At 41.7% G+C, this 24477-nt stretch overlaps 2 protein-coding genes across 3 annotated transcripts in view; both read left to right on the top strand.

Annotated features, from left to right (window-relative positions):
- Positions 1–24477, top strand: part of fmnl1b (formin-like 1b) — a 90476-nt gene that overhangs the window by 20950 nt on the left and 45049 nt on the right. For both annotated transcript variants that reach the window (XM_049563251.1, XM_049563252.1), the window contains exon 2: positions 17043–17877. In XM_049563251.1, coding sequence (XP_049419208.1) covers positions 17719–17877 — 159 coding nt within the window. In that variant the 5' untranslated portion in view covers positions 17043–17718. The remainder of the gene's footprint in view (positions 1–17042; positions 17878–24477) is intronic.
- Positions 1044–8709, top strand: ccr10 (chemokine (C-C motif) receptor 10). The gene is made up of 2 exons (XM_049563378.1): positions 1044–1279; positions 6186–8709. Exons 1-2 carry the CDS (start codon positions 1255–1257, stop codon positions 7331–7333), a joined length of 1173 nt encoding a protein of 390 aa, XP_049419335.1. The 5' UTR covers positions 1044–1254; the 3' UTR covers positions 7334–8709.

Consider the following 24477-nt stretch of genomic DNA (forward strand, 5'->3'; position numbering starts at 1 on the left):
ACTGCACAGACTCTACCTTCAAATGACGTCACCAGCGCAAGATGGCAGCAGCCGTATTGGGATATTATGGCTTCATTTTTATGTGTGTCCCTCTGATTGACTGGGTACCTGTCCAGGGTGTACCTTGCCCTGCACTGAATGTTAGCTGATAAGCTGGTTTAGCTAATGGATGCATGATAAGTGCAGCATTTTGGTCGCTAACATTGTCTTTCAGTTGATTCATTAAGGAGTCCCACAAGGATCTATATTAGGTCCCCAACTATTTACTCTATTCTGACAAAACAGGACATTTTGAGACCTAACAATGTTTTAATTAATTGCTAAAAATAATTTCAAATTAATTAATAATGAAAACAACTAATAGTTGCACCCCTGGTGTAATTCTTGGTCAGTTTAGTCTTCAATCAATCAATCAATCAATCAATCAATCAATCAATCAATTTTATTTCTAAAGCCCAATATCACAAATGCTTTACAGCATACGACATCCTTCTGTCCTTAGGACCCTTGCAGCGGATAAGGAAAAACTCCCCCCAAAAAACCCTTTAACGGGGGAAAAAAGAGCTTGATCTCATTGAGATATCCTAAATAAATAAAGCTTAACTAAATGTAAAATACAAGTTCAGTTTTGATTGTTGTTGTGAACTGATTTAAGTCTCATCAGGAGTCACACCCTGAAATGTTTGTGCACGTTTTATCCGCCTGTTCAACCTACAGCTTGATACTGTGAGCACGTTCTCTGCACTGTTCTGTCTTTCACTGAATTTTGTCTCCTCTTGTTAGGACAGGATTTGTCAAAGCGAAATCTTAATCAAATATACAGTATATCAAAGATGCGATTGTGGATTTAACACCTACAGTATCTTCATAATACAGGTTATAATTACACAAATCTTTGTGCAGCTGCAGTGAGAGATGCAAACAGGAAGGTTACACAGATGATTAACATCTGTTGACAGGCAACAAGAAGATTTTGCAGATCAGGATGCAAGTCATACTTTAAAAGACAGATCTTAAGCAACCCACAGAGTCAGTCTCAGAGATATGACAGATCTACAAACACATCACCAATGCTTCATGCTCCCGCAGTGACTCCTGGTGACAAACATCCAGCCCGGGGGGGTATGGCAAGGTCAGCAAAACACAGAACTGGTTTCATTGGCTGGAGGTGGTTATGGTTTAGCCCGCAGGCTTGTTTTTAAGAGAGCCAGCTTTTCAGACTTCTCCCTCAGACACAGTAGGACGACTTGTGACATGCGTAACATCTCAAACAGCACAGGTAAGACCACTTTAGAAAATCTGTCAGTTTTGAAATAGCAATAAAGATAAAAAAAAAAAAAAAGTGATTGAATGAATGTTTCTGGAGTGGCAGATACACTGAGTGCAATAAAGAGTTTAATTATGTTTAAAAGTGTTTAAGCAGGATTAATAGAAAAGAATAAAATGTATTTTTCTATTAATGCAAAAATGTACTGTATTTAAAATGTTCTTTTTGATAAACATGACTCAACTTACATGTAACAGCTTCACTTTAATCTGCATCGGCATGTAATCAGCTGATTATTTCAACATTGCTCACTGATATCAAGTCATGAAATTAGTTCTTGTCACTGCAGGACAATGTAAGATGCTAAAATTTCTTGCACTGTGGTTGTGGTTGATCACACAAAAACCCCACATATGACTCATATTCATATGAGTTATTTTCATACAAAAAATCTTGACATCCCTTCTTTCCTTTTACAAGTTTATAAAATGTCAAATTCATGAATTTTCCATAAATTCTACTACAGGGAATTTAAAGGGAGATTATTTACTCGTAATCTCTCTGGCAAACCCCATGTATTTAACAAGGGTAAAAATAAATTTATCATTTACCCAGCTGCAACAGTAAAAGAAGAAATGAAACAACTGACTGTAGTGGCATGTGATGCCGCTGATCTTGAAGCTGCTCATGGTTTTCCACATGCCAACAACCTGACACCAGTGTCACACACAATGATGAAAAATGATTCAAAAATATAACTGCTGCCCACTCAAACCATATGACAAAAACCAAGGCTGCTAGACGTAATCTCACTTTGAAACTGACTGCAAAGGCGTAGTTATATCCTGATTGTTTTATGTTAATATGAAACAGTATCAGGGAAAGTTGTAGATGATATTTACAGCAGAGCTCATACTGTGACAGTGACAACTGCTAACAAATGTTTTTAGGTATAAAATCTAAAATAATAATTTGATCATGTATATCAGAGCTTATTGAAATCAAAATCTGTCAAGAAAGACCTGGTATCATAAAATCCTAAAAGATTTAGCGTAACCTGAGACAGCCAGTGTAAGACATGAACACAGTCTGAAAACCAACAATCAGACCCTAAAAGAATAAAAAGAAACAACCTATTTACACTGAGGACAGACTTTGTTCTGACTGTTCAAGAAATATTTTGGGACATTGAAAGACAAATTGTCGCGGGACGGTCTTCCAGCTATAAAACCTTTTAGTCCAGAGATACTGCTGCCCGACAATCACAGCATCAGAAAATGTCATATTATTATTGTAATGACATATTTTCATGACATTATATTTCTCGAGCTGTCCACTGCGACGGAGATTTATGCAAAAGATTTGAATGATTAAAAAATAAAAATATTTGATCCATCGAAAAGTCACAAAAATAGAAGAGTCAAATTGAAGAGTTATAAACATCTGATAACTAGACTTAAAAATGTCATTTCTATCATTTCATGCCCACAGGCCGCTGTGATGATTGTCCAAGATTGCGATATGGTGAAAGACTCTGTGTGCGAAACTCTGCATCAGTAATAAAACTGACAGTAATAGACTATATTTAACAGCTGGAGTGAAGACAGAAGAGTGTGAAAGTACACAATGTCACTATAGTCAAGTACAAAAATAACAGTTAAATGAACAATGGTTTTGCACAACTTTCAAATCTATCATTCTGTTAGAGTGGATTAACGGCTGAATTGTGAATGATTGAATGGTTTATATTTTTGTTTTTTAGAAATCAAAGTTAGAATTTTGGAATAGCCAGAGATACAGATAAATGTGGAGAATGCCATTTATTTTGTACTTTTGTATTTAGCACTTATGATTGAGATTGAGAATGAAGAGTCAGAGCCTGAGCAGGAAGAGAACCAGTGGCACAAAACATATCATTGGTTTAATAGTGGTTTAATAGAATACATAGGAGTAATGCTGTTATTTATAGGTATTGCAAATAGTAATGGACCAAGTATTGATCCTAGTGGCACTCCTTTACTATTTGCAAGAAGGCTACATTTACAGGAACCTCTGAACCATCCTCATCTGATCTTTTAGCAGTTTTGAAGAGGAGGTTTTTAAAATCTATGGTGTCAAATGCAAAATTTGATTTTAGAGGTCAACAGAAAAAGTGTTTCCATATTATATAGGTCAGTGTTTTTTTTTTTAATTTATTTGAGGAGACAGCATTATGCAGTATAACACAAACTGCAGCTGTTACTCAGAGGGGAACACCCGGTCAAGATAAGAAAGTTGTGGACTACAATTCTAGGACTTTTTGTATATTTGTATAATGAAATTGCACTGTAAAAATATCGCCTTCTTGTGACTCATCAAGCAGATAAAGAGGCTTATCACCATCACAGTTTACAAACTGTAACTTGAATCAAAACTTTCTGACAGTTTGGGTTGCGCATCATCAGAAAGCAACCGTCCCATGACTCAAATTCATATTCTCTGACATTTCCTTTAGCTGCCCGAGCAACATACCGACAAATGTTCTATATTTTTTGTTAAATTTGTCAGTTAGTCTTATCTACTTAAGGGAGAACAACGCAACCTGCAGCAGTTTCCGCTTTGGCTGAGTCTCCATTTGATTGCAAACTAAATAATGCTGCGTTCTTTATTGCTCGTTAAAGAGCCGAAAATTACAATTACACTAAATCAGATATAGTCTCGCACCTCACTTTTTGTCAGGAACACCCAAAATGTAAACAGTGTTTGAGAACCTGATATTTCCTGGTCACAGTAAAAGTAATTCTTAACTAAAAGAAAATAAAGACATATCAGATAATCCCTTTGCTGCTCTGCTCAAAAGACTAAAGTCTAAAAAACATTTTCTCCTTTTTTATTGTTTCTCTTACCTGTTTAAAGTCCTTAATGCAACCGTCTGATAAAGAAGTTATAAAAAGAAGATGTTAATAAAGAGCATGATCAACTGTAGTGAGTAGCCTCAGCAGTATGAGAAGCCACACAGTGAAAGATGAAATGATAAAAGGTGATTTTGGAAACTGCCTATAAAGGCTGTTAACACGCGACACTGACTGATGTGTAGACGCTGAAGCTGCCCACGATTTCCCCTGTGCCAACGACCTGCTGCCAGTGTCACGCAACCCAGAGCAAAATGACTAAAATATCACAACCGCTTAGTCAAACTGAAGAACATAGCTGCAGGTCTCTCACTTTCAGCCTGATTGTGGAGATGTTGGTATTTCCTGATATCGTGACACCAGCTACAGTATTCTGCTCAGAATCAACCCAGGTGTCTATAAGAACATAACATAGTTTTTTTAAACAATGATTAGTTCTCACGCAAGTCTGTTTCACTGTGGCATTTGTAGAAGCCCAGATTGAGTCATAATCATCAAAGACATGTTTCAGAAAGTTTTTATTGTGCAGTCTTCAGGCTCAAACTGACTTCTTCAAAAGCTCAAAATTATTAGTGAACTTTAAAACTAAATCCCTGTTCATTAAAATAGGATTCAAATTTACGTTTTGCCTTTTTTAGGCGGGAATGTTGCGCCATAATTCCACCTTTATAAAAGGAATGAACATGGAATGGGGGGGGCAAAGTTGTTCCCTCTTTAAGCTAGAGTGCAGAGGTAGTAACTGAGCCAAATCAACATCTGTGTAAAAGGTGTGCGACCCACCACTCAGAGATTTAAAGAGCGGTTAGAAGCAGTTAGCAGCCAACTAAAAGAACAGCAACCAAAACTGTCTGCAAATTGGTCTGGGAGGTCCTTACCGTCCAAACAGAGGACAAGATCATCCGCCACATAATAGGGATCCAATGACAGGGCCGTTACAAAGCCCCCTCTTTACGCCACCTTTGCATTTTTACACAGAAACAAACAGCTGCATGATGCTGTCCCAGTGAGTGATTACAGACAGCATGCCAGCATCCCGGAAGCAAAGGAGGCGTGATGTGTAACAGTTTCAGCCGCTTGTGTGACAAATGACATACACGTCAGCAGCACTTCCTAAACAGTAACAATGGAATAACATGGCAATAACAATTATTTACTGTCCTTTTTATATTGCTGTTGATCTCGTCCTCTGCATGGATGTTAAGGAGCTCCTTGACCTCTTTGTTTTCCCAAATTTGTGGATATCTTCTTCTCTTTCCTCTGTAAGTTAGCTGCTAAATTCTACCAGCTACTTTTTAAATCTCTCGGTGGTGGATTGCACACATAACATGTCGTCAAAATGTCACACCAGTCCCATCAGTGGTCCTGTCCTACCAACAGTCTCTTTTACATGTAAATCCAGCGGTGTTAGTACTTACACTGCCGGCGTATAGGTGAGACAACTCTGTCCCTTCATTCTGTGATCATACCTTTCATACAGAGCAGCAAGGCAGAATAACAGCATGATATTCCTGCCTTGAACAGGCTGTGTAAAAAAGGGGAATTTGTATTTCCATTGTTATTGTTCAGAAAGTGTGCCTGACGAGTATGTCATGGCACAATACATGTCATTGTGGTTGTGTTAAACGTCACGCTCGTCACACCTCTTCCGCTTTCACAATGCCAGCATGCTATCTGAAATCACACACTGGGGCAGCATGATGCCAGTGTTGTTTGGTTCTGTTAAAAAAAGACAAGTGAATGTAATGAAGGGTCTTCGTTGCATCACTATCACAGTATCTCTGTGTAAATAGGGTCATAGGTTGTTATAGTTTGAGAGACACTTTACTAACAAAGTTCAGGGATTAGCAAAGTCAGTAGGAGTTCTTTAAACTTAAAATGTTCGTAATTTTACTCTTCTTTAACGTAGGTGTCTTTTCAGAATCATAAATTGATGACATTGATATTTTAGTCACAGTGGGATTTCTTTTTAATAATCATTTTCATTGCAAGATAAACTGCTCACTAGTCTTCGTTTTTGTCCCCACCAGACATGGAGTCATGGACCCATGAATACGGCGACTTTGGTGATTATTTCAACTACTCTTTTTTTAACACAAGTAACATCTCAGACTATGATGATTTGGACTCTGACTTTTGTGAAGCTGGAGATCAGGAGTTCACCATCAAAACCTTCCAGACGTGTGTGTTCTGCCTGATCTTCCTGTTGGGCGTGGTGGGAAACTTCCTGGTGATTGCCACCTTTGCTCTCTACCGCCGCCTCCGTCTTCGCTCCATGACTGACGTCTTCCTGTTCCACCTGGCGCTGGCTGACCTTCTCCTACTCCTCACGCTCCCATTTCAGGCCGTCGACACTCAGCTTGGTTGGATCTTCTCTGTCACCCTCTGCAGAGCCACACGTGCGTGCTACGCCATCAACACCTACAGTGGACTCCTGCTGCTGGCCTGCATCAGCGTTGACCGCTACATGGTGGTGGCACGAGCCCAGGAGATGCTCAGGCTGCGCAGTCAGATACTAACAGCTGGCAAAGTCGCTGCTGTGGGTGTGTGGCTTGTTGCGGTGCTCCTCAGCCTGCCTGAAATCCTCTACGCTGGGGTGTCAGGGTCCGGCAGTGATGCATACTGCGGCATGCTGACAAGTGGAAGAGTCAAAATGGCGACCAATGGTTGCATCATTGCTGTCTTCTGCCTGTCCTTCTTTGTAATGGTCACATGCTACTCTTCGATCGCTCAAGTGCTGTGGGAAGGGAACACACAGCGTCGGGGGAAGCAGTGGCACCGGCAGCGCACCTTGAAGCTAATGGTGGCTCTGGTCCTGGTTTTCCTGGTGTTCCAGCTGCCGTACACGGTGGTGCTGTCACTTAAAATGGCAGGGCAGTTCTGCGGTCTCTTGCTGGAGTACATCACCTGCACTTTGGCATTCACCCGCTGCTGCCTCAACCCCATCCTGTACGCCCTGGTGGGTGTGCGCTTCCGTAACGACGTCTTGAGGCTCATCCAAGATTTCGGCTGCCAGTGTTGCCTCTGGGCGATGCCACAGAGTGTGAGCTCCTCCTCCATCTCCCCCTCCTCACCTGCTTCCAAAGTGCTCTCAGTTTGCTCTCCAGCATCCCCCGAACCGAGTTACTCCAGCAACGAGACTGTGCCCATGAAGTTTCAGTTTCCACCAATCAAATAAAACTTCATGGGCTGGACTATGAACCTGCTTTCCACTTTGAATTGTTTATATAGATATTTCCCAACAGTATACATAATGTACAGTTATTACACAGAAGCAAGCAACTTAAAGATATTCATATAATCATTAGGGTTGGTTTGAAATACCAGTGTCTCGGTATATACTTAAATAATATATATATATTATAATATAATAGTATGTATAGATAAGCAACGCCTGGTTAACGTGTGGTTAGGTTTAGGCACAAAATACACTTGGCTAGGGTTAGGAAAATAAAATGTTTGGCTTGAAATACACAGTTTTGGTGGCACAATGCCCGCTGGAAACAGTGATGTCGGTAAAGAACAACTGCTTTTCAATGTCCAATTAAAACAACAATTTTACTGCTTTTTGTGTCACTATCCATGAATATAACATAGTGATGTCTTGATACAAAAGGCACTATCTTCGGTGGAAACACAGCAATGAGTTGTTTGATGGCTACAAAGTGGCTAGAAATGCAACAACTGGTTTTGTTCTTGTTGGTCTGCAGCTTGGCAGGCATCTCGCCACTATGCCAAATGTCAAACGTAATGTATCATTGATTTGCAGCAATGCACACTGCCAAACTTTTCTGCTGGCGACTGGGCTGAGATGAGCAACGTTACGCCCAGTGTCAAAAAGATATGTCTTTGTCGAAGGTCATAGGTCCTCCACCAGGATAGTGACCCAAAACGCAAATCAAAAAGCAGCCAGAAATGGTTCAAAAGAAAATGCCGGGCTGCTCTAAAGTGGCCACAGTCCAAATCCAGATCCTGTTGAACACTTGTGGGGAGATGTGAAAACAGAAGTTGGAAGATTATGCTCTTCAAATCTGAAAAAAACTGGAGCAGTTTTCAAAAGCAGAGTGGACCAAATTGCCATTGAATATGTGCAAGAACCTCAGAGAAGCCTAAAGGAAGTGCTCAGCATTTATTAAAGTCAGGTGTCAAGAATTTTGTCCATGCTATTTCTGTTTATTTTATGCTGTAAAAGGATATGCTGAGCTCTTATTAAAAAATAAAGTTACTTTAGTTTTGGAAGTGGAATAAACAATTGTAGTAAATGTAAATGTATTTTAGAGACAATAGTGATTTTTTTTTTTTTTTTAAATGTGCAAAGATGCTAATATTTTCAGCTATGACTTTAGCTCTCTAGTGCTTTCTTGTTTGCTACATAGATATTAACGTCTATCACATTTTGTTTTTTAAATAGTAAAATAAATATGATTTTGGTCACGACTCAGTTTAGAAAAAATGTATAGTTTCTGTCTTCCTGCTTTGCAGTTTTGTTTTTACGTTATACCTTGTAATCAAAATGTTTATTTATGTTAATGTTTTGGTGACACAATAAAATCATTGGAGCTCAGCTGCAGTCATGAGTTTTTAATGCTGGTTGCTATTGACATTTTGTTTGTTGCTCAAAAAGTCTTGAGGTCTGATATCCAGCTTTAGTGATCATTAGTCACATTATGGACAAATACAGTCCCAGAGACAGTATTTGGTCACACTTCATTTGTTTCGTCCAGTTGTTTTTCAGCCATCAGGTGACAAAAAGCAGATGGTCCGAGTCACAGATTTTCGTAACCCTGACCACAACCTCGTGTGCCAGCAGTACCATGTTTTTATTTCAGGGAACTGAAATCCTATAAAATGCTTTCACACTGTTGTGCTTGATGTTCAGAAGACTTTTTACTGTCACAGTAAAGCCTTTTGATTGTAGGCTGAGTTTCAGAGTTGGCCTTCTCAAATAAAGTGTAACTAAGCAGATTTTCATCCGCTCTCAGAATAGCAGTTTTCTTTAAACGCCACCAGAGGATCAAGCATTTTGTTTTGACCTTGTGTCCTCTGCATATCTGCTCATGTCCAAGTTGATATGTACAAATATATATACTGTGTATGTAGGTTTAGATATCACTTTGAGTCCAGTGGCTGTGCTGTCAGGTTATAAACATGTTCAACAGATGTCTATATGTCTGCATCTCTAGAGCTTCTGCGTACTAGATTTAAATCTTAACCTCAACCCTGACCAATAACCAAACCCAAACGCTGACCCAGAAATGAAACTAGACTTTTTTCCTCACTGATGGAAACTAAGTAGGTTTCAGTGATAGATCATTTTTAGAGCAGCAAGATTAAATCATTTTATCTGTAAGACTAATGTGCATGCTTTATGGGCTGCAAAGTGCAGAAGTGATCCCTGGATCATCCAAGTAAATTTATATGTCACAGTTAAACCATTTTGACTTCATGCACCACTGAGCAACTTTCATGGTAATAAACGGGGTCCTGCGTTCATCGCTGTATCTGGTTCTCTTAATATGTCCATGGTAGTGTTCATATTCACTACCAGTAACTAAGCTTATTTAAGCCTCCAGTTGCTGGCAAACATCGTTAACTTCTAGCCAGCAGTCCACAGAAGGAGAGAGGAGCATTTGTGAGTGTTGTGTGTCTGCCTTGGCATTTTCATACTGGAATTTAGTGGATTGGATTTCAGTGGCCAAAGGTCAATGAGTGCGTTTACATGCACAGTTTAATTCCCTTTTCATTCATAATGAAAGTTCATTCCTATTAAAAGTGATCTTGTAAACACCTAATTTGGAATGAAAATGGCCAATGCGATTGAAAATTCAATTCGATGTAAGGGGCTGGAATATTCCGTTTCTAATTCCGAATGAAAGAATTTCTCGCACTTGTAAACACTCATTCCTCTTTAAGTTCATTCCAGTCTTTCTGCACATGCTCGTTTCCTTGCCCTTCTGGCGCGATGACGTATATAGCGCGCATAGCAACGGGCTGAGATAGAGCAGTCGGACTTGTTGCACTCACTGGTTTCCATTCGCCACAGCACGGTCTTCTACCTCCCTTCTCCTCCTCAACAGACGAAGCATTAGCAGAACAAGGTTGTTGTCGTACTGCTGCTTCAAGAATATCAGCAAAACAGGCCCGAAAAAGGCACTAAGAACGGCGTCGTCAAGCATCTTGTTATCTGGAGCGAGGACTACACAGGGTTTTCTTCGGTTACTCGTAAAAACGTAACATCTGCCCCGCCCCCTATCCAATCAGAAACCTTCCCTGCCCCAAACCTTGTGCGGACCCAAATACAGGCGATTAAAAGGCGATTAAACTGATCTCCCGTGTAAACCCTCATTGGGAATGAATATTTCTCATGTAAACTACCTGGAAAGACTTTAATTCAGAATGATTTCATTCAGATTTATTTCATTCTGAATGAGAAGCATCATGTAACCACAGCCAGTGTCAGTGTGACCTTGCATCTGTCTCATTCTTGTGAACGCGATATGTCAAGAACACTTTTGGGTATTTCTTTTAATTTGACACAAATGCCCACTTCGACTGAAGAATAAACTGATTTGAATTTTGTGGTCGAAAGTTGAAGCTCAAGGGTGTGACCTCACAAAATATGTTTTTGACCATAACTCAAGAATTCATATGCTAATTATGACTGAACTACAAACAAGTGTTTAACAGGATAAAATGATCAAGTGATGACATTTTGTATCTAAAAGGTCAAAGGTCAACTTCACTGTGACAGCATCATGTTCTGCATATAACACTTTCCTGGTCATTATTCAACGTCTTATCTCAGGAACAGAAGGGGTTGCTGTTGATTGTATAGATTTTGTGTGCTGTCGGGGGACAATCACTGTGAAGCCTCCATGTTTTCACAGACATGGTGTAAATTATAAGAGAACCTTGACTGGTGTGCAGAGGCATACAACCACAGAGTGATAATTCTAGTTTCTAAATAAAAACAGAAGCCAAGAGGGATTTGGGTGTGAAATGAGCTCTACTGCTGTAATGTGATGTTCTGACCACTAGATGTCAGTGTGATGCAGCGGCACTGTGTTTCTGTCTGTCCTTAAAACACCACAGTCACACAGAGTGGTTTCATGGCAAAGTTTTACACCTCTAATGTAGTCTTTATTACCAGATACTTTTCAACCCAACATTCAAAACTGAGAGGGAAGAATGTATTATATTTTACTGTACGAACACACACATCAGTGTCATTATTATTTATTTATTTAGGCTATATTGTTTATTCAAGTGAAAAATGAATGCACTAGAAAGCATGAATTGACAACCAGGCTAAGTATCCCTTCTAGATGAGGGCTGCGACTAGTGATTGTTTTCATTATTGATTAATCTGCAGATTATTCTCTTAATTTAAAATGTCTAACGCCAGGGCCACACTGCCTGCGAAGCGCAGCGCACTGAAACCTCCGTTCACATCAGACGTACATTTCTCGGCACCGGTCGACAAGCGATTCTGCTCCCAGCTGTTGTTTTTCCATCATAGGTAACTGCCCAGCTTGACACATTTGCTCGCGGCTCGCGCAGAAAATAGACCAGATGCTGAAATGATCGCTGCAGGGCCTCCAGGTGCTCCCACATGTTCTCCCTGTGTCAGCGTGGGTTTCCTCCAGGTGCTCTGACATGTTCTCCCTGTGTCAGCGTGGGTTTCCTCCAGGTGCTCTGACATGTTCTCCCTGTGTCAGCGTGGGTTTCCTCCAGGTGCTCCGACACGTTCTCCCTGTGTCAGCGTGGGTTTCCTCCAGGTGCTCTGACATGTTCTCCCTGTGTCAGTGTGGGTTTCCTCCAGGTGCTCCCACATGTTCTCCCCGTGTCAGCGTCAGTTTCCTCCAGGTGCTCTGACATGTTCTCCCTGTGTCAGCGTGGGTTTCCTCCAGGCGCTCCGACATGTTCTCCCTGTGTCAGCGTGGGTTTCCTCCAGGTGCTCCGACATGTTCTCCCTGTGTCAGCGTGGGTTTCCTCCAGGTGCTCTGACATGTTCTCCCTGTGTCAGCGTGGGTTTCCTCCAGGTGCTCTGACATGTTCTCCCCGTGTCAGCGTGGGTTTCCTCCAGGTGCTCTGACATGTTCTCCCTGTGTCAGCGTGGGTTTCCTCCAGGTGCTCTGACATGTTCTCCCTGTGTCAGCGTGGGTTTCCTCCAGGTGCTCTGACATGTTCTCCCTGTGTCAGTGTGGGTTTCCTCCAGGTGCTCTGACATGTTCTCCCTGTGTCAGCGTGGGTATCCTCCAGGTGCTCTGACGTGTTCTCCCTGTGTCAGCGTGGGTTTCCTCCAGGTGCTCCCACATGTTCTCCCTGTGTCAGCGTGGGTTTCCTCCAGGTGCTCTGACATGTTCTCCCTGTGTCAGCGTGGGTTTCCTCCAGGTGCTCCCACCCAGCCCAGTGTCAGCTGGGTGAGAGGCTCCACCGCCCCGCGACCCCAAACAGGATAAGCGGTTACGGAAAATGAATGAATGAATAAATGTTCAACAACCAATCCAAAGTGCTGTAATATAAAATGTGATATCACATAATACAAAGAAAATCCACAAACCCTCAGGGAAGAAACTGAAACATGATGATAATCTCATTTTTTGAAAATTAAAAAGTTGCAGATTAGTTTTCTATTTACTGACTAACCATTAATTGACTCAAATTTCTTCTGGCCTTTTAGGTTTTTTTCTCTAAAAGCCATGTTTTGTTTTTTTTAAAAAAAAGTGTTTATTTTTTCTTTCAGAGCAGAAATGCAAACTAAACAAACAAACAAAAAAAAGACCACTAACATGCGCACCACATCTACCTGCTAACCCCAGTCATGATTGAATTAGATACAAACACACACAGCAGTGTGTCTCACATTGGACACAACACATTAATCATTACCCTGTAAAAGTTCAGCACGAGATCCCAGAACCACTTATTTAACATTCTCCATTTTTTCCGCAGAACCGGAAACAAAACAAGTCTCGCATTCTTCTTCTTCTACGTTTTCTGGCGGTTGGCAACCAGCTTGTAAATGCATTACCACCTTCCCGACCCAGAGTGTGGATATCACCATGGAGAGAGGTGCGCTACGTCAGACTTAATTCGAACATAACTGTTTCCATCCCCCGTTTTGCGAATCAACATTTTTTCGAATCAACCAAAACCCGGCTAAAGCGAGCGTATTTTAGTTTGTGCGAATCAGGGGATTTTAATTCAAATTTTGGCGTTTCCATCATAATTTTCCGATGTGATACTTCTAGATGCGCATTTAAACAAGCTGATGGAAACGTGGCGTATGACTTGAAACCAGTTTTAAGTTGGACAAACATGTCCCAGTTCAGTTTGTCCCAGTATCTCTTAGAAGCCTCATCACATTTATCTAAAACTTACAGTAAACCCAGTGAACAGAGTTCCTCCACTGAATGTGTCACGCTTCATTATGTCCTGTGTGCTGCTGACCAGGTGTGGCCAGACGCACAGGTATCAGTGTGACACTCATTATTTATTAACGGCTGCGTCCACCTTCCAGTAACACTCCAGTCATTCTGTAGCCAACAACATGCGTACAAACAGAGTCCTGTGGTGCTTATGTCATCGCTGCCGCACAACTTATGATTGTGATTAGGTGTGTGATCCTCTTTAGCAGCCACGTTACAGTCGGGGTTTGTTTGGACACAGGGTGTTATGAGTTCCTTATGGCGCAACATGTTAGTATGAATGAGGCTTTGATCACACAGAGATCTGGGTCTGTGAGCGGCCAGCGTTTGGCTGTTTGTTACCTGCTTGTTGGAAAGAAACACACTTTTATTTACAGTTTGAAATGATTACAATTAAATCTTGTGCTGCTCTTAATGTTTTGAAAAACAAACTGAATTTATCGTGATCATAAGAGCCTGGGCACAGACCTGAGCGAGGACCGTATTGAAACTGAAATAATTATTGTTACGCTTCTTATTTTCAGTACTTGAGTTAAATTAAAAAGTTTGATAAACCACATTTTATATTGAATATTTTCAGTGCAGTTGTCACCTGCCATAAACCTTCAAAGCAATTGAAGTTTGTTCACTGTGTGTTTCCTTAACAATTTTATTTATATATTTATTTTCTAGGATGTGTTAGGCTGAAAGAATATTTCAAAGGCGGTACGTGATTGAAAAAATTTTGACAACCAGTGACCTGGTAGGTTAATGGACTATAATATCACAAAGCAAACATATGAAATAACATAATTATCAGTAATTATAAAATTATTTTTAAATTGCAGTTGTGTCAGTACTAGGGCTGCATCGATTAGTCGATGATTAGTCGACTAATCGATGACTAATCGACTATTAACATAATCAGTGACTATTTTAGTAGTCGACGAATCGGTTTGAGTCATTTTTCATAGAAAAGTACTATAAAAGTACCCAAAATACTCTTATTGCAGCTTCTTACGTTCAAATATTGGCAGCTTTACACACTCTGCCACGATGGTGAACTAAAACCATTTGGTGTGAGCACGAAACAAGACATTAGATGACATCATTTTGGGGTTTGGGCGAGACAGACCGACATTTTAACACATTTTTCGATAAAATGATTAGTCGACTAAAAGAACAAATAATCGACAGATTAGTTGACATTGAAAATAATCGTTAGTTGCAGCCCTAGTCAGTACATGAATACAATAGGCCTTTATCACAGCAGACATTTTGACTTTTTATTGAAGGGAAACCACAGGTGTTACTAATAGGGGTGGGCAATATGGCCCTGAAATAACGTCACCATATTTCACGGTATTTTTGACGCTTTGACAAATTAGTAAAAAAAAAAAAAATAATAATAATTATTTAATTTAAGAACGTAGAATTACCACAAAACCAGTGATAGTTTCACAGTTTGCTTCAAATATTCAGTAAAAACTAAAATGATCTCTCATTTCTTTAGTTTGTGAACAACAACAGTAACTCTACCACTAATTACACATTTAAACAGCTCCCAAATACAAAAAATGTCCCCTGGGATCTATATATATATATAAACAGGTGATTTATTTCTCTAGTATTAATTGTTTTATCAGAGAACTGTATTCTGGTCGGGGTGGAAACGCTTCTGAAGGAAGACGACACTTTCTTTATCTTGCTCCTGAAACCTGGCACCTCTGAGTTTAGTCATCTAGTGGGCCGGATTGGACCCTTTCGACTTCATGTTACCACCACAACGAGGCTGTAAAGCTGGATTTGGCCCTTTTTCTGAAAAAGACAATATTCCTACTAAGCAGTTTATGTGGCAAATGAAAATGAATATTCCATTAATATTCCAGTTTACAGGCAGACGTGCAGACTCCTGTAATGTTACGCAACATGTCATTTATGACTTTAAAATGGAAAGGTAGAACAGCTTCTTCTTCTTAGTGTCAAAATAAGATTGTTCACAGTTTCCTTCCTTCCTTGTTGGACCATGTGAGCGCAGCGTATCTCTTTCCTTGCTTCAGTCACCTTCTTGAAAAGGTTGGAGTTTTGATATTTGCACACATCCAAAAACCTGTTGATATCCAAGTCCTGCGTAATGATTAAAGTAGGTGTGTTTCTTCTTCAGACCAGAAATGTGGGCTTTACTGCATCAGTTTCTACACCAGCATTGCAAACTGTAGACAAGTGGGTTTGTTTACAACGTATCCATGACAACGCACAGTGCCGATTGAAAACAGACAAACTGCAAACTGCAGTAAAACCTCAGCTGAGACACATGTTCAGAATCGGCTGTATATAAGTCCAAGAACTGTACTTATACCCGAATGATATCGGCATATCCCACATGCCTTAATCAGAATATGCTAAATTTGGAAAAAGGCCTCATTCGATATATTTAAAATATGCTGTTTACATGACCCACATCAAATTCAAAATATTGTCATATTCAGATTAATAGGGGAATATTGGTGTGCATGTAACCTTCGTCAGTGAGCCAACATGAACAGGACCATGAAACTGAAGCAGCTAAATGAAATGTGGCCATCTTTAGTTTTCTTATTTACACCTGTGCTTTTCCTCCTGTGAGGCAGATTACTAAACATTTTAATGTTTTAAAAATTTTGCTTGTCTTACCCATATTTTTGAGTGAAAGGACTCAGTAATTTAATGTAACAGCTGGGGTCTCATTAATAAAACAATGCTTAGGATTAAAAACATACGTATGGTTTAAAACACCAAAAAATATTTGACAGTTTCTACAATCAGGCTCCAGCTCACCGTCTGCGTCGCCAATTTCTCCTCTCCAAAATGCTCATAAGCACGGGTTAAAGTTTCTCCCATCAAGTCTGATTTATAGATCACAACTTTTGCGTGGGAAGTGGCGTACGCCTCTTTTAGGCCTCGTTTTGTGCGTACTCAGTGTTTATAAATAAGATGCCGGGTCACTGCAGTTTTTGGCAAACGTTACTCAAACAGGAGGAAACAGTGTTTTTGTTGGAGACTGTTTCCAACACCAGATTATACAAATCTGTTGTTGGAATGAGTGTTTTAAGCTTATTTCAGTATTTCAAAATAAAGTACTGTGTGTGTGTGTGTGTGTGTGTGTGTGTGTGTGTGTGTGTGTGTGTGTGTGTGTGTGTGTGTGTCCAACCCAGTGCAACAGCATAGCTCACTGATGTGTCTTAAAGAGTTGGAGTGCTTATGATTTGTTGGCAATAAGTAAAATATTAAGAAATCAGGAGACTTGATCTCTAGAAATCCTGAATAAGCCTCAGGCTCAGTTTGTGTCAGGAGTGTGACTCTGTAGATGTCTGTAGGTTTCTGAAGGGAACATGGAGGCTTTAGGACCCAGAGAGCTCGGCTCTCTCTCTGTACTCTCTGCTGTTCGGACTAATGCCACTGCTGCCGTCTGTCTCTCTCTGTCCCTGTTTCGGATAGAAAGAGTGGCTGCCTGCTGGATCTCTGCCTTCCCCTCTTTTCCTCTCTTTCCTCTGGATATGGAGATCAAAGGCCCAGAGACTCACAGCATCCAACAGCAGATGGAGAGCTTCCACAGACTACCTGCGAGCACAACTAAGTCTCATCACCCGAGAGCACTGCAGCTTCTGGAGTAGTTTTGCCTCCAGAGTTTTCTCCCCACCTGTGCAGAGGGAAACACAGAAGTGATACCTCTCCTGGTTAATGTTAATTTTTCTTCTTATCGCAGCCTCGTCCTGTGCGCATTGCTCCAGGCTCTGAACTCTATCTCCTCCCCTTTTCTCTTTCACTCGTTCAGCTGTCACTCTGTCCGTCACTCTCAGGATATCCCCTTCCCTCTTTCTAGGGTTTCATAATGCATCAGGATCTCATTCAGAGGAAGGGGTGGATTTCATCCCGCTGCTTTCTCCTTGTTTGAGGATATGGACGGGTATTGAGAGCTGCTTCAGCATGAATCAACAGACTGGGGTCATGGAAATAATAAAAGGTCACAGGCCAGTGCCTCACAGAGCCTCCAACTTAACTTTGAATAACTAATATGTTTTTTAATTATTAACCACTGTTTTCTAGCTGAGGCAGTTTTTCAGGAGCAGTTTTTTTTGTATGTGTATGTTTTGGATCTGACGGATATACAATCATGGGGAATGCAGCAGGAAGCATGGAGGTACCCCAGGGGAAGGAGGGCAAGACGGTGTTGGCCCCTCCAGGCTCCTCGGGCTCCCAGAAAAGAACAGCAGGGCTGAAACTCCCGATGCCACCTGAGGAAGAACTAGAGCAACGCTTCGGCGCAGTGCTGGTGAGTTGTGACTTTGTGCAGCAGGTTAGGGCGCATGTCAACTTTCACGTAAAGAGAAAAGAGCACAAGGCAAACAGCAGTAAGAAACAAAGAATTTGGAATATGTTGGAAATGTGCACGTCCTCAGGACAAGCTTATCACAGTGCCAGGTACACAATGCCACTGTGGAAAGATACATAAGAGGTCCTTTATGCTGGAGCTTACTGCAGCATTAGGCTCACTGCATGGTCTGCTGGAGGAAGAATGATGATGATGAGGGGGGTCGGATCTGTTTACAGTTTAATAAAAGGTGCAGCTAAAGTTTACTTTTCATTGTCACAGCTTTAAATCTAGCTTGGTTATAAAGAATCACTTCACTTCATTAGATCACCTTTTAGAGAAGGTTAGATGTTACAAAATGTTATTCACCGTAAAGCCTAAAGTATGTGGACACACCTGATGACACATTTTGGGTTTACTTGGTTTAGTCCCAGTCAAGAGAAATCTAAATGTTACAGCATACAATGATATTTTAGACAGTGACATTCTTTCAGCTTCGCTTTCCAGTTTGCGTTTGTCCGTTTTCTTTCTCAGTGTACCACCTTTGTGACTACTTCTGTTTTGATACACCTGACAGGTTCACGATACCATCTACACCCGCACAAGTACTGCATCCTTTGTTTTTTGTTTTTGTTTTTCATTTTGTTGGGAGTTTATCATACTAAAAGGCGCCCTGTGGACTTTCTTTAAAACAAAAGTTACATTCTGTGTTACTCACCAAAACACATTGGGTGTGTGGACGGGCAGGAGAGCTCAGTGTCTTCGAAACAAGTTAAGTTAAGCCAACATGGAAGTGCCAGAGCACAAACGAGCTGCAGTTCCTCTAATGTCCACCTGAGGCTGACTCCAGAAGCCAGTTAATCCCCACAGACCCTCATGTTCAAATGTCCAACTTTACAGCAGATATAAACATGTTCACAGTCTGATACACAAAATGGTTTTGGTCTCTAAAGCTAATTTCCCCATTCATGACAACTGTACCGAGGCTGAGTTCTTATATAACTCACCCGTTTACATTTTATTCAAGTTTAAAGTCGCGCATAATCAAGGGTGAGATGCTGTTAGTGATAAGCTGTCTGTAGATAGTCAGATCCACTCCTCGCTCCTCCACAGCGCCAGCCTCTTACCCAAATATTATCAGTTCTGGCTCCCAAAAAACAAGATAGCAGCAACTGAAATGTCAAACTCAAGGCTTCACATCAGGAGTCCACAAACCAATGGGTGACGTCATGATAGCTATGTCCATTATTTTTGCAGAATACGGCCACGCCTCTTGGGCTCTGACAGCAACAGAAAGGTCACCCTTTAGTGTCTCTAAACGACACACAGATGAAAGACATTAAAACACGTGATTTATGTTGTGGAACTGTTGTGATTAGGTCTAGAACTTCCATACTTCCTGTTGCCAGTAGATGGTGCAATCACCATGACACCTAATTTGCATGTTGATACCTTCAGGCCTGGAGGCTTATAAAACATGTAAAATCTGGGGAGGATTGGACCATGTGTACTGGAGTTACAAACCACTTCCTGTTTGGTGGTGAAACATGGCAATTCGACACCTCGCCACGGTGACACAGTACGATGAAAACTCAAGCTCTGAAGAACTTTAAATGTCAAAGGTCTTTAGATGGTACAGACAAAATTTGAAATCAGTCGGCTCAAATCTCTAGGAGGAGTTTGTAAAAGTACGACCCCTGGAAACGACCGGAAATGCACAGAAATTCTAGCCTGGAAATCCAGACCCAAATCTAGAAAGATTTAGCGTCTGGCCATGAGTAATGCAAATGGCCCAACTCGAGGGGCTGCACCAAGCATGCATTTGTAAATATCACTGCACGCAATTGGATAACACTACGACCAATCAGAACAATACACGGGGTGACATATCCAGAGCTTAGCTACCAGCGGAGCTAACTGGTAGATTAGACTCTTGCCGTATCCGGTTGGCAAAACAGCAAAAACGTCCTTCTTGCAAAGGAAAGACTCGAGCGCCGTCTTCTGTTCCTCTTTTAGAGAAAAAGTCAAGTCTAACTCGTTCATTGTAGCGGCCAAAGCTGTTTCAAACAACTGGTGTTCATCCGTAGCCATCTTGTAATGTTTACTGACTGATTCTGGACTTCGTTGTCGCAGCGCTGTCGTCATCTGTTTAGCTCGCCTCTGGCCCGCCTATATCAGATACACTGATGTGATTGGTGCAGCTCTTCTCCAACGGCATGGGTAATGAGCATCATTACTGATTGCCAGAGCGACTCACTGAGCAAATTCAAATTGTGCTCTCGCGAGAACTCTGGATTTCCAGGGTACAGAGATTACACATTTGATTAAAAAAGGCAGAGAGAGACTTTTGTTGTACGTCTTGTGGTGTTACTTGTGGCATCCAAGTTTCACACATGTAGGTGAAACCAGCTTCATAGCTTCATAGAAATTTTGTAGGTGGAGCTACTGAGCTATTTTTTTCACACCCAATCATGACACCCATATCAGATTGAATGTTGAGTCCATCAAATATGCAGTTCATTTTGGAGAATAATAACAATTCCTCCAGTTTCAGTAGGGACCTCACACTGCATGGTGCTCAGGCCCTAATAATCTAATGTGAGTAACTGAATATGGAAATAACTTCATTCAGTCACATCCCTCAGCGACCAGCATTCCTCCACCATAACCTGATTTTCTCTTCATTACTTTTCTCACTGAGCGTCTTCTGTTCACAACAACATGCCCAGTGTCAAACTGAGCTGTGACAGACAGAAAACAAGGGAGAGACAGATTTCACTCTGACAGCACAGCTATGTCTAACATGTGGCCAAACGACATGATGAGCTGCATTCCTTTTGTCATTCCTGTCTGAGGAGCCTGTTGATATGTGACATCACGCTGAGCTGATCTGTGATTTGATTTGAGCAAGAAACATAAACAAACAGGCCCGAGGTTCATCATCAGCGAGCGCGCTCCCTCTAACCCTCCTGAAGGTGAATGGAAATCAATTAAAGCCCTGATAAACCCTATTCTCTCCCACTGAGGAGGTTCAATCAATGAGTGTGAGCATAAAACACTCCCCGTTAGTGCAGAAACTCTAATTATCTCTGCTCAACGGCTCAGGGTTTTTTTCAATAGGAAATCTCCGGACCGTTCTCTGAGAGAGTCTGAAATTTTCTGATTATTTAAATTTTTCAGACATTTCATTCAACCGTTCAATTAAATTTTGAACAATGTTATACTTCCACACAGCCTGTGCCATCTGGAGCAGAAATACACTGCAGTACAAGGCCACAAGTATGTGGACACCTACTCGTGGCAAGGCAACATCTCAGTCCAAAACTATGAGCATTAATCTGCTGCTCCAACAGCTTCCACTCTCCTTGTCTCTGCCTTTTCATGACATTACGAACCTGCTGCAGAGATTTGCTCCCATTCAGGCACAAGAGCCTCAGTGAGGTCCAGCACTGATGGTGTTTGGTGGTCAGGTCTGAGTCTCTACAGCCCTTTTTAAACAGGAGTTGTGCAAATTTGCAGGAAAGCCCAATCAGTCTTTTTTCAGCATTGGCAGTATAAAAACAAAATCGGGGAGTGCAGCAAAATGCCGCCTACCTACTTTTGTTGATACAGAATGTGCCTTTTTCGGGGCAATGGGGGGCGTGAGCAAGTAACAAAACGTGTAGCTCAGCGTGTGACGTAAACAGTGACGTGGGAGGGAAGCCGCGGCTGGTCAGTCCTTCGGTGATTCTCTCATAAGTCAGCCCGTCCTTCACCGTCCCCGTCATCTGACGGTTAATGGCCTCTTCGTTTGCGAGGACGAGGAGGGCGCGCAATTCCTTGTCTCCCCAGTTGCTCATCTTTACAGTGTCTGTCAGGTTTGTGTTTCCCTCTTGCTACTAGCTGCTCGCTAATTCCTGCTATCAGCTGTTTCCTGTTTATCCACCGCCAGTGGCTCGCAAGTGTGGCGTCATCAACAGCCCCTCCCATTCGCTCGCAACTTGCGCAAAAAATCTGCATCTCTTCTATTTTCCAGCTTGCTTGCAAAGGCAGCGCGACTCGAGCAGCACGTAGAACAGATGCAGTGTGAATGCACTACTCACATGCTCACCGAAATGAAAAACGCAAGTAAACAGTGACCGTTGGCGAGCGCTTCGCGAATGCATCGCTTGTGGTGTAAATGAGACTCTCTCCACACACGACTCCTACTACCTGACTTTTCGAAGAGCCAAGGTGTTGTGGCTCCGGCAGCACTGGTAAAAGCCATTGTTTCTAGCAAAGACGATGGAGAACAGGCGTTCTTCTTTGGCGCTCATCCTCGGCAATGACTGATGCGTGTATACTGCCCCCGTCAATTCCGTCAGGAATCGACACGGCCCGCTGAGGGCAAAGTGGTATCCGGTACTTACGGTACAGAAAAAAAAAACAGGTACTGACGTATTTTTTTTGCGTGTTGGCATCGACTTGGTACCGAAGTATTGGTTCTCATGACAACCCTAGCTCTCATACGCATCTGTCGTTTACCATCACATTTGTTTCTCTCCCTTCACGTATGTCCGCTAGCTGATAATATGTTTGAATAGTTTGATATATTTGAAAAATGTTGGGCAAGTGAAACAAGAAAAAAATACAATTATGAGTCCTCGAAATTCACGGAAAAGTTTAAAATTTTTTGCCCATGAAAATGTGTCGGAACCCTGTATGTAGTTTTTGTACTATATGTCTGATGCTAGTTTGAAACACAGTCTGTTCACACATGTTGATATGATGATATCTGACATCAGCGAACAATATCTCATCTAATACAGATAAGGCTTCTGTTCTAGTCTCGTTTTGCATGGAGTGTTTGCATGTGATATTTTTACTTACAGTTCATATCCGTATTGTACACAGGGTGAATTCAGTCTGTGTTGCAGTGGACTGATTCTTGTGTCTGTGTGTGTGTGTGTGTGTGTGTGTGTGTAGGCTGTGTTGGGGTCGTGGGATGACCACTGCAGTGAATTAATGTGACCACAGCTTGCGTCTCGTGCCAACTGCTGCAGGTTTTTCTGCTCGAGCGTGTGTGTATCCGCAGGTGTGTGTTTGTATCAGTGTTCCGTCTTTCATGTGCAGAAAAACCCGGCATGACTCTGCAGCAGTTTAACTTGTTCCTGCTGCATCTGAAATCACTTCTCCTCCCCACCCTGAGCTCAACACACTCCCAGCGTGCTTTTTGCTACATCACCATTGTATCCCACCAAATATAGATCATCTCTACCACCCCCCCCATCTCCCCTCAACTTCTGCTGAGTCTGCATTGCAAATCTCTTGTGCTAAATGGAGAAGATACCGTCTGCATATTAAAGTGGCCGGCTGTGTGTGAGGAGGTAAAAGTGAAGGATGCTGCAAACTGTCAGTGGTCTCATTCTGCAGAGGCTCAGAGAGATGACAGAGGGACAAAGTGTCAGACTTCGCTCAGAGGTGTGGATTTGGAGGGTGGAGGATAATATGTGTGTGCATGTACACACTTTCATGTATTTGTGTGTGTGTTAAAAGCCAGTGTGTGTCTCAGTGAGCAGCGTTTATTGATGCTGTGTTCATGTTGTGATGGATGTGTCTGATTCCACTGCAGTGTTTTCAGACGAACAGAATCAATGTGAAAGAGACCCAAATCTGCACAGTAACAGTCTGTGACTCTGATCACGCCAGTGTACAGACGCCTCAGTCACATCCAAATTCACGTGGAGCACTTTTCCCTCAGTGTTTTACATAACACTTTGCATATTTCCCAACAGGGAATGCGGCAGTGGGTGGAATTGTAAATGTACATCTGTGGATTTGTGTACTGTATTTACAGGCTGAGACAAAGGCAGAGACGAGGAGAAAACATTTACTCACTTGAGATTAGCTCTGCACTTTTAGCAGGTGAAGAGATATTTAAGAGTTTGTCTGTTAAACTGAAACAAATTATTATAAATGCTGTCTCTAAATGACACCTTTACACCTGACTTTAATACACATTTGATTTCTTTAGACAGGATCGAACAGCATTACACATTGAGCTTTGTTTCCATACACATCAGCAGCTCTTGTAATACTGTGTGCTGCATGGCCAAAAGTATGTGGACGGTCCTATCCCCAGCTCCATACAGATTTATTTTCTAGGTTTGTGTGGAGTTGAGAAGCCTGCACAAAGTGCAAACTTCAACACAAACATGCAAGGATAGTGAAGGCATGATGGGCCTTGCTCTCCCTCGATGCCTCGTTGCTTACGTTGTTTAGGCAAAAGGAGTGGCATCAGTTAGGGCGAGGGTAAGAATGTCAGGGTAAGCCAATCAGAGGCAGAGTAAGGCAGAGTAGAGCGGGTCACGCCTTTGCTATTGTAGGAAATGCAAATTTGCAACCTCAGCCCCATCTGTCACCTTTGGCATGATGGGAAACCGGCCTGCAGGAGCAGAGCTTGGTTGTGTGGCAGTGTTGGTGCAGAACATGTGATGCCTGCTGGCCCAAAAAGACTTTTCACCACACACAATCATTACAAAATGAATCACTGTAATAAATTAATGACCCAAGAATGACACATTGCATTTTCATAATTTGATT

Source organism: Epinephelus fuscoguttatus, linkage group LG20, assembly GCF_011397635.1.
Source record: "Epinephelus fuscoguttatus linkage group LG20, E.fuscoguttatus.final_Chr_v1".
NCBI classification, from domain to species: Eukaryota; Metazoa; Chordata; class Actinopteri; order Perciformes; family Serranidae; genus Epinephelus; species Epinephelus fuscoguttatus.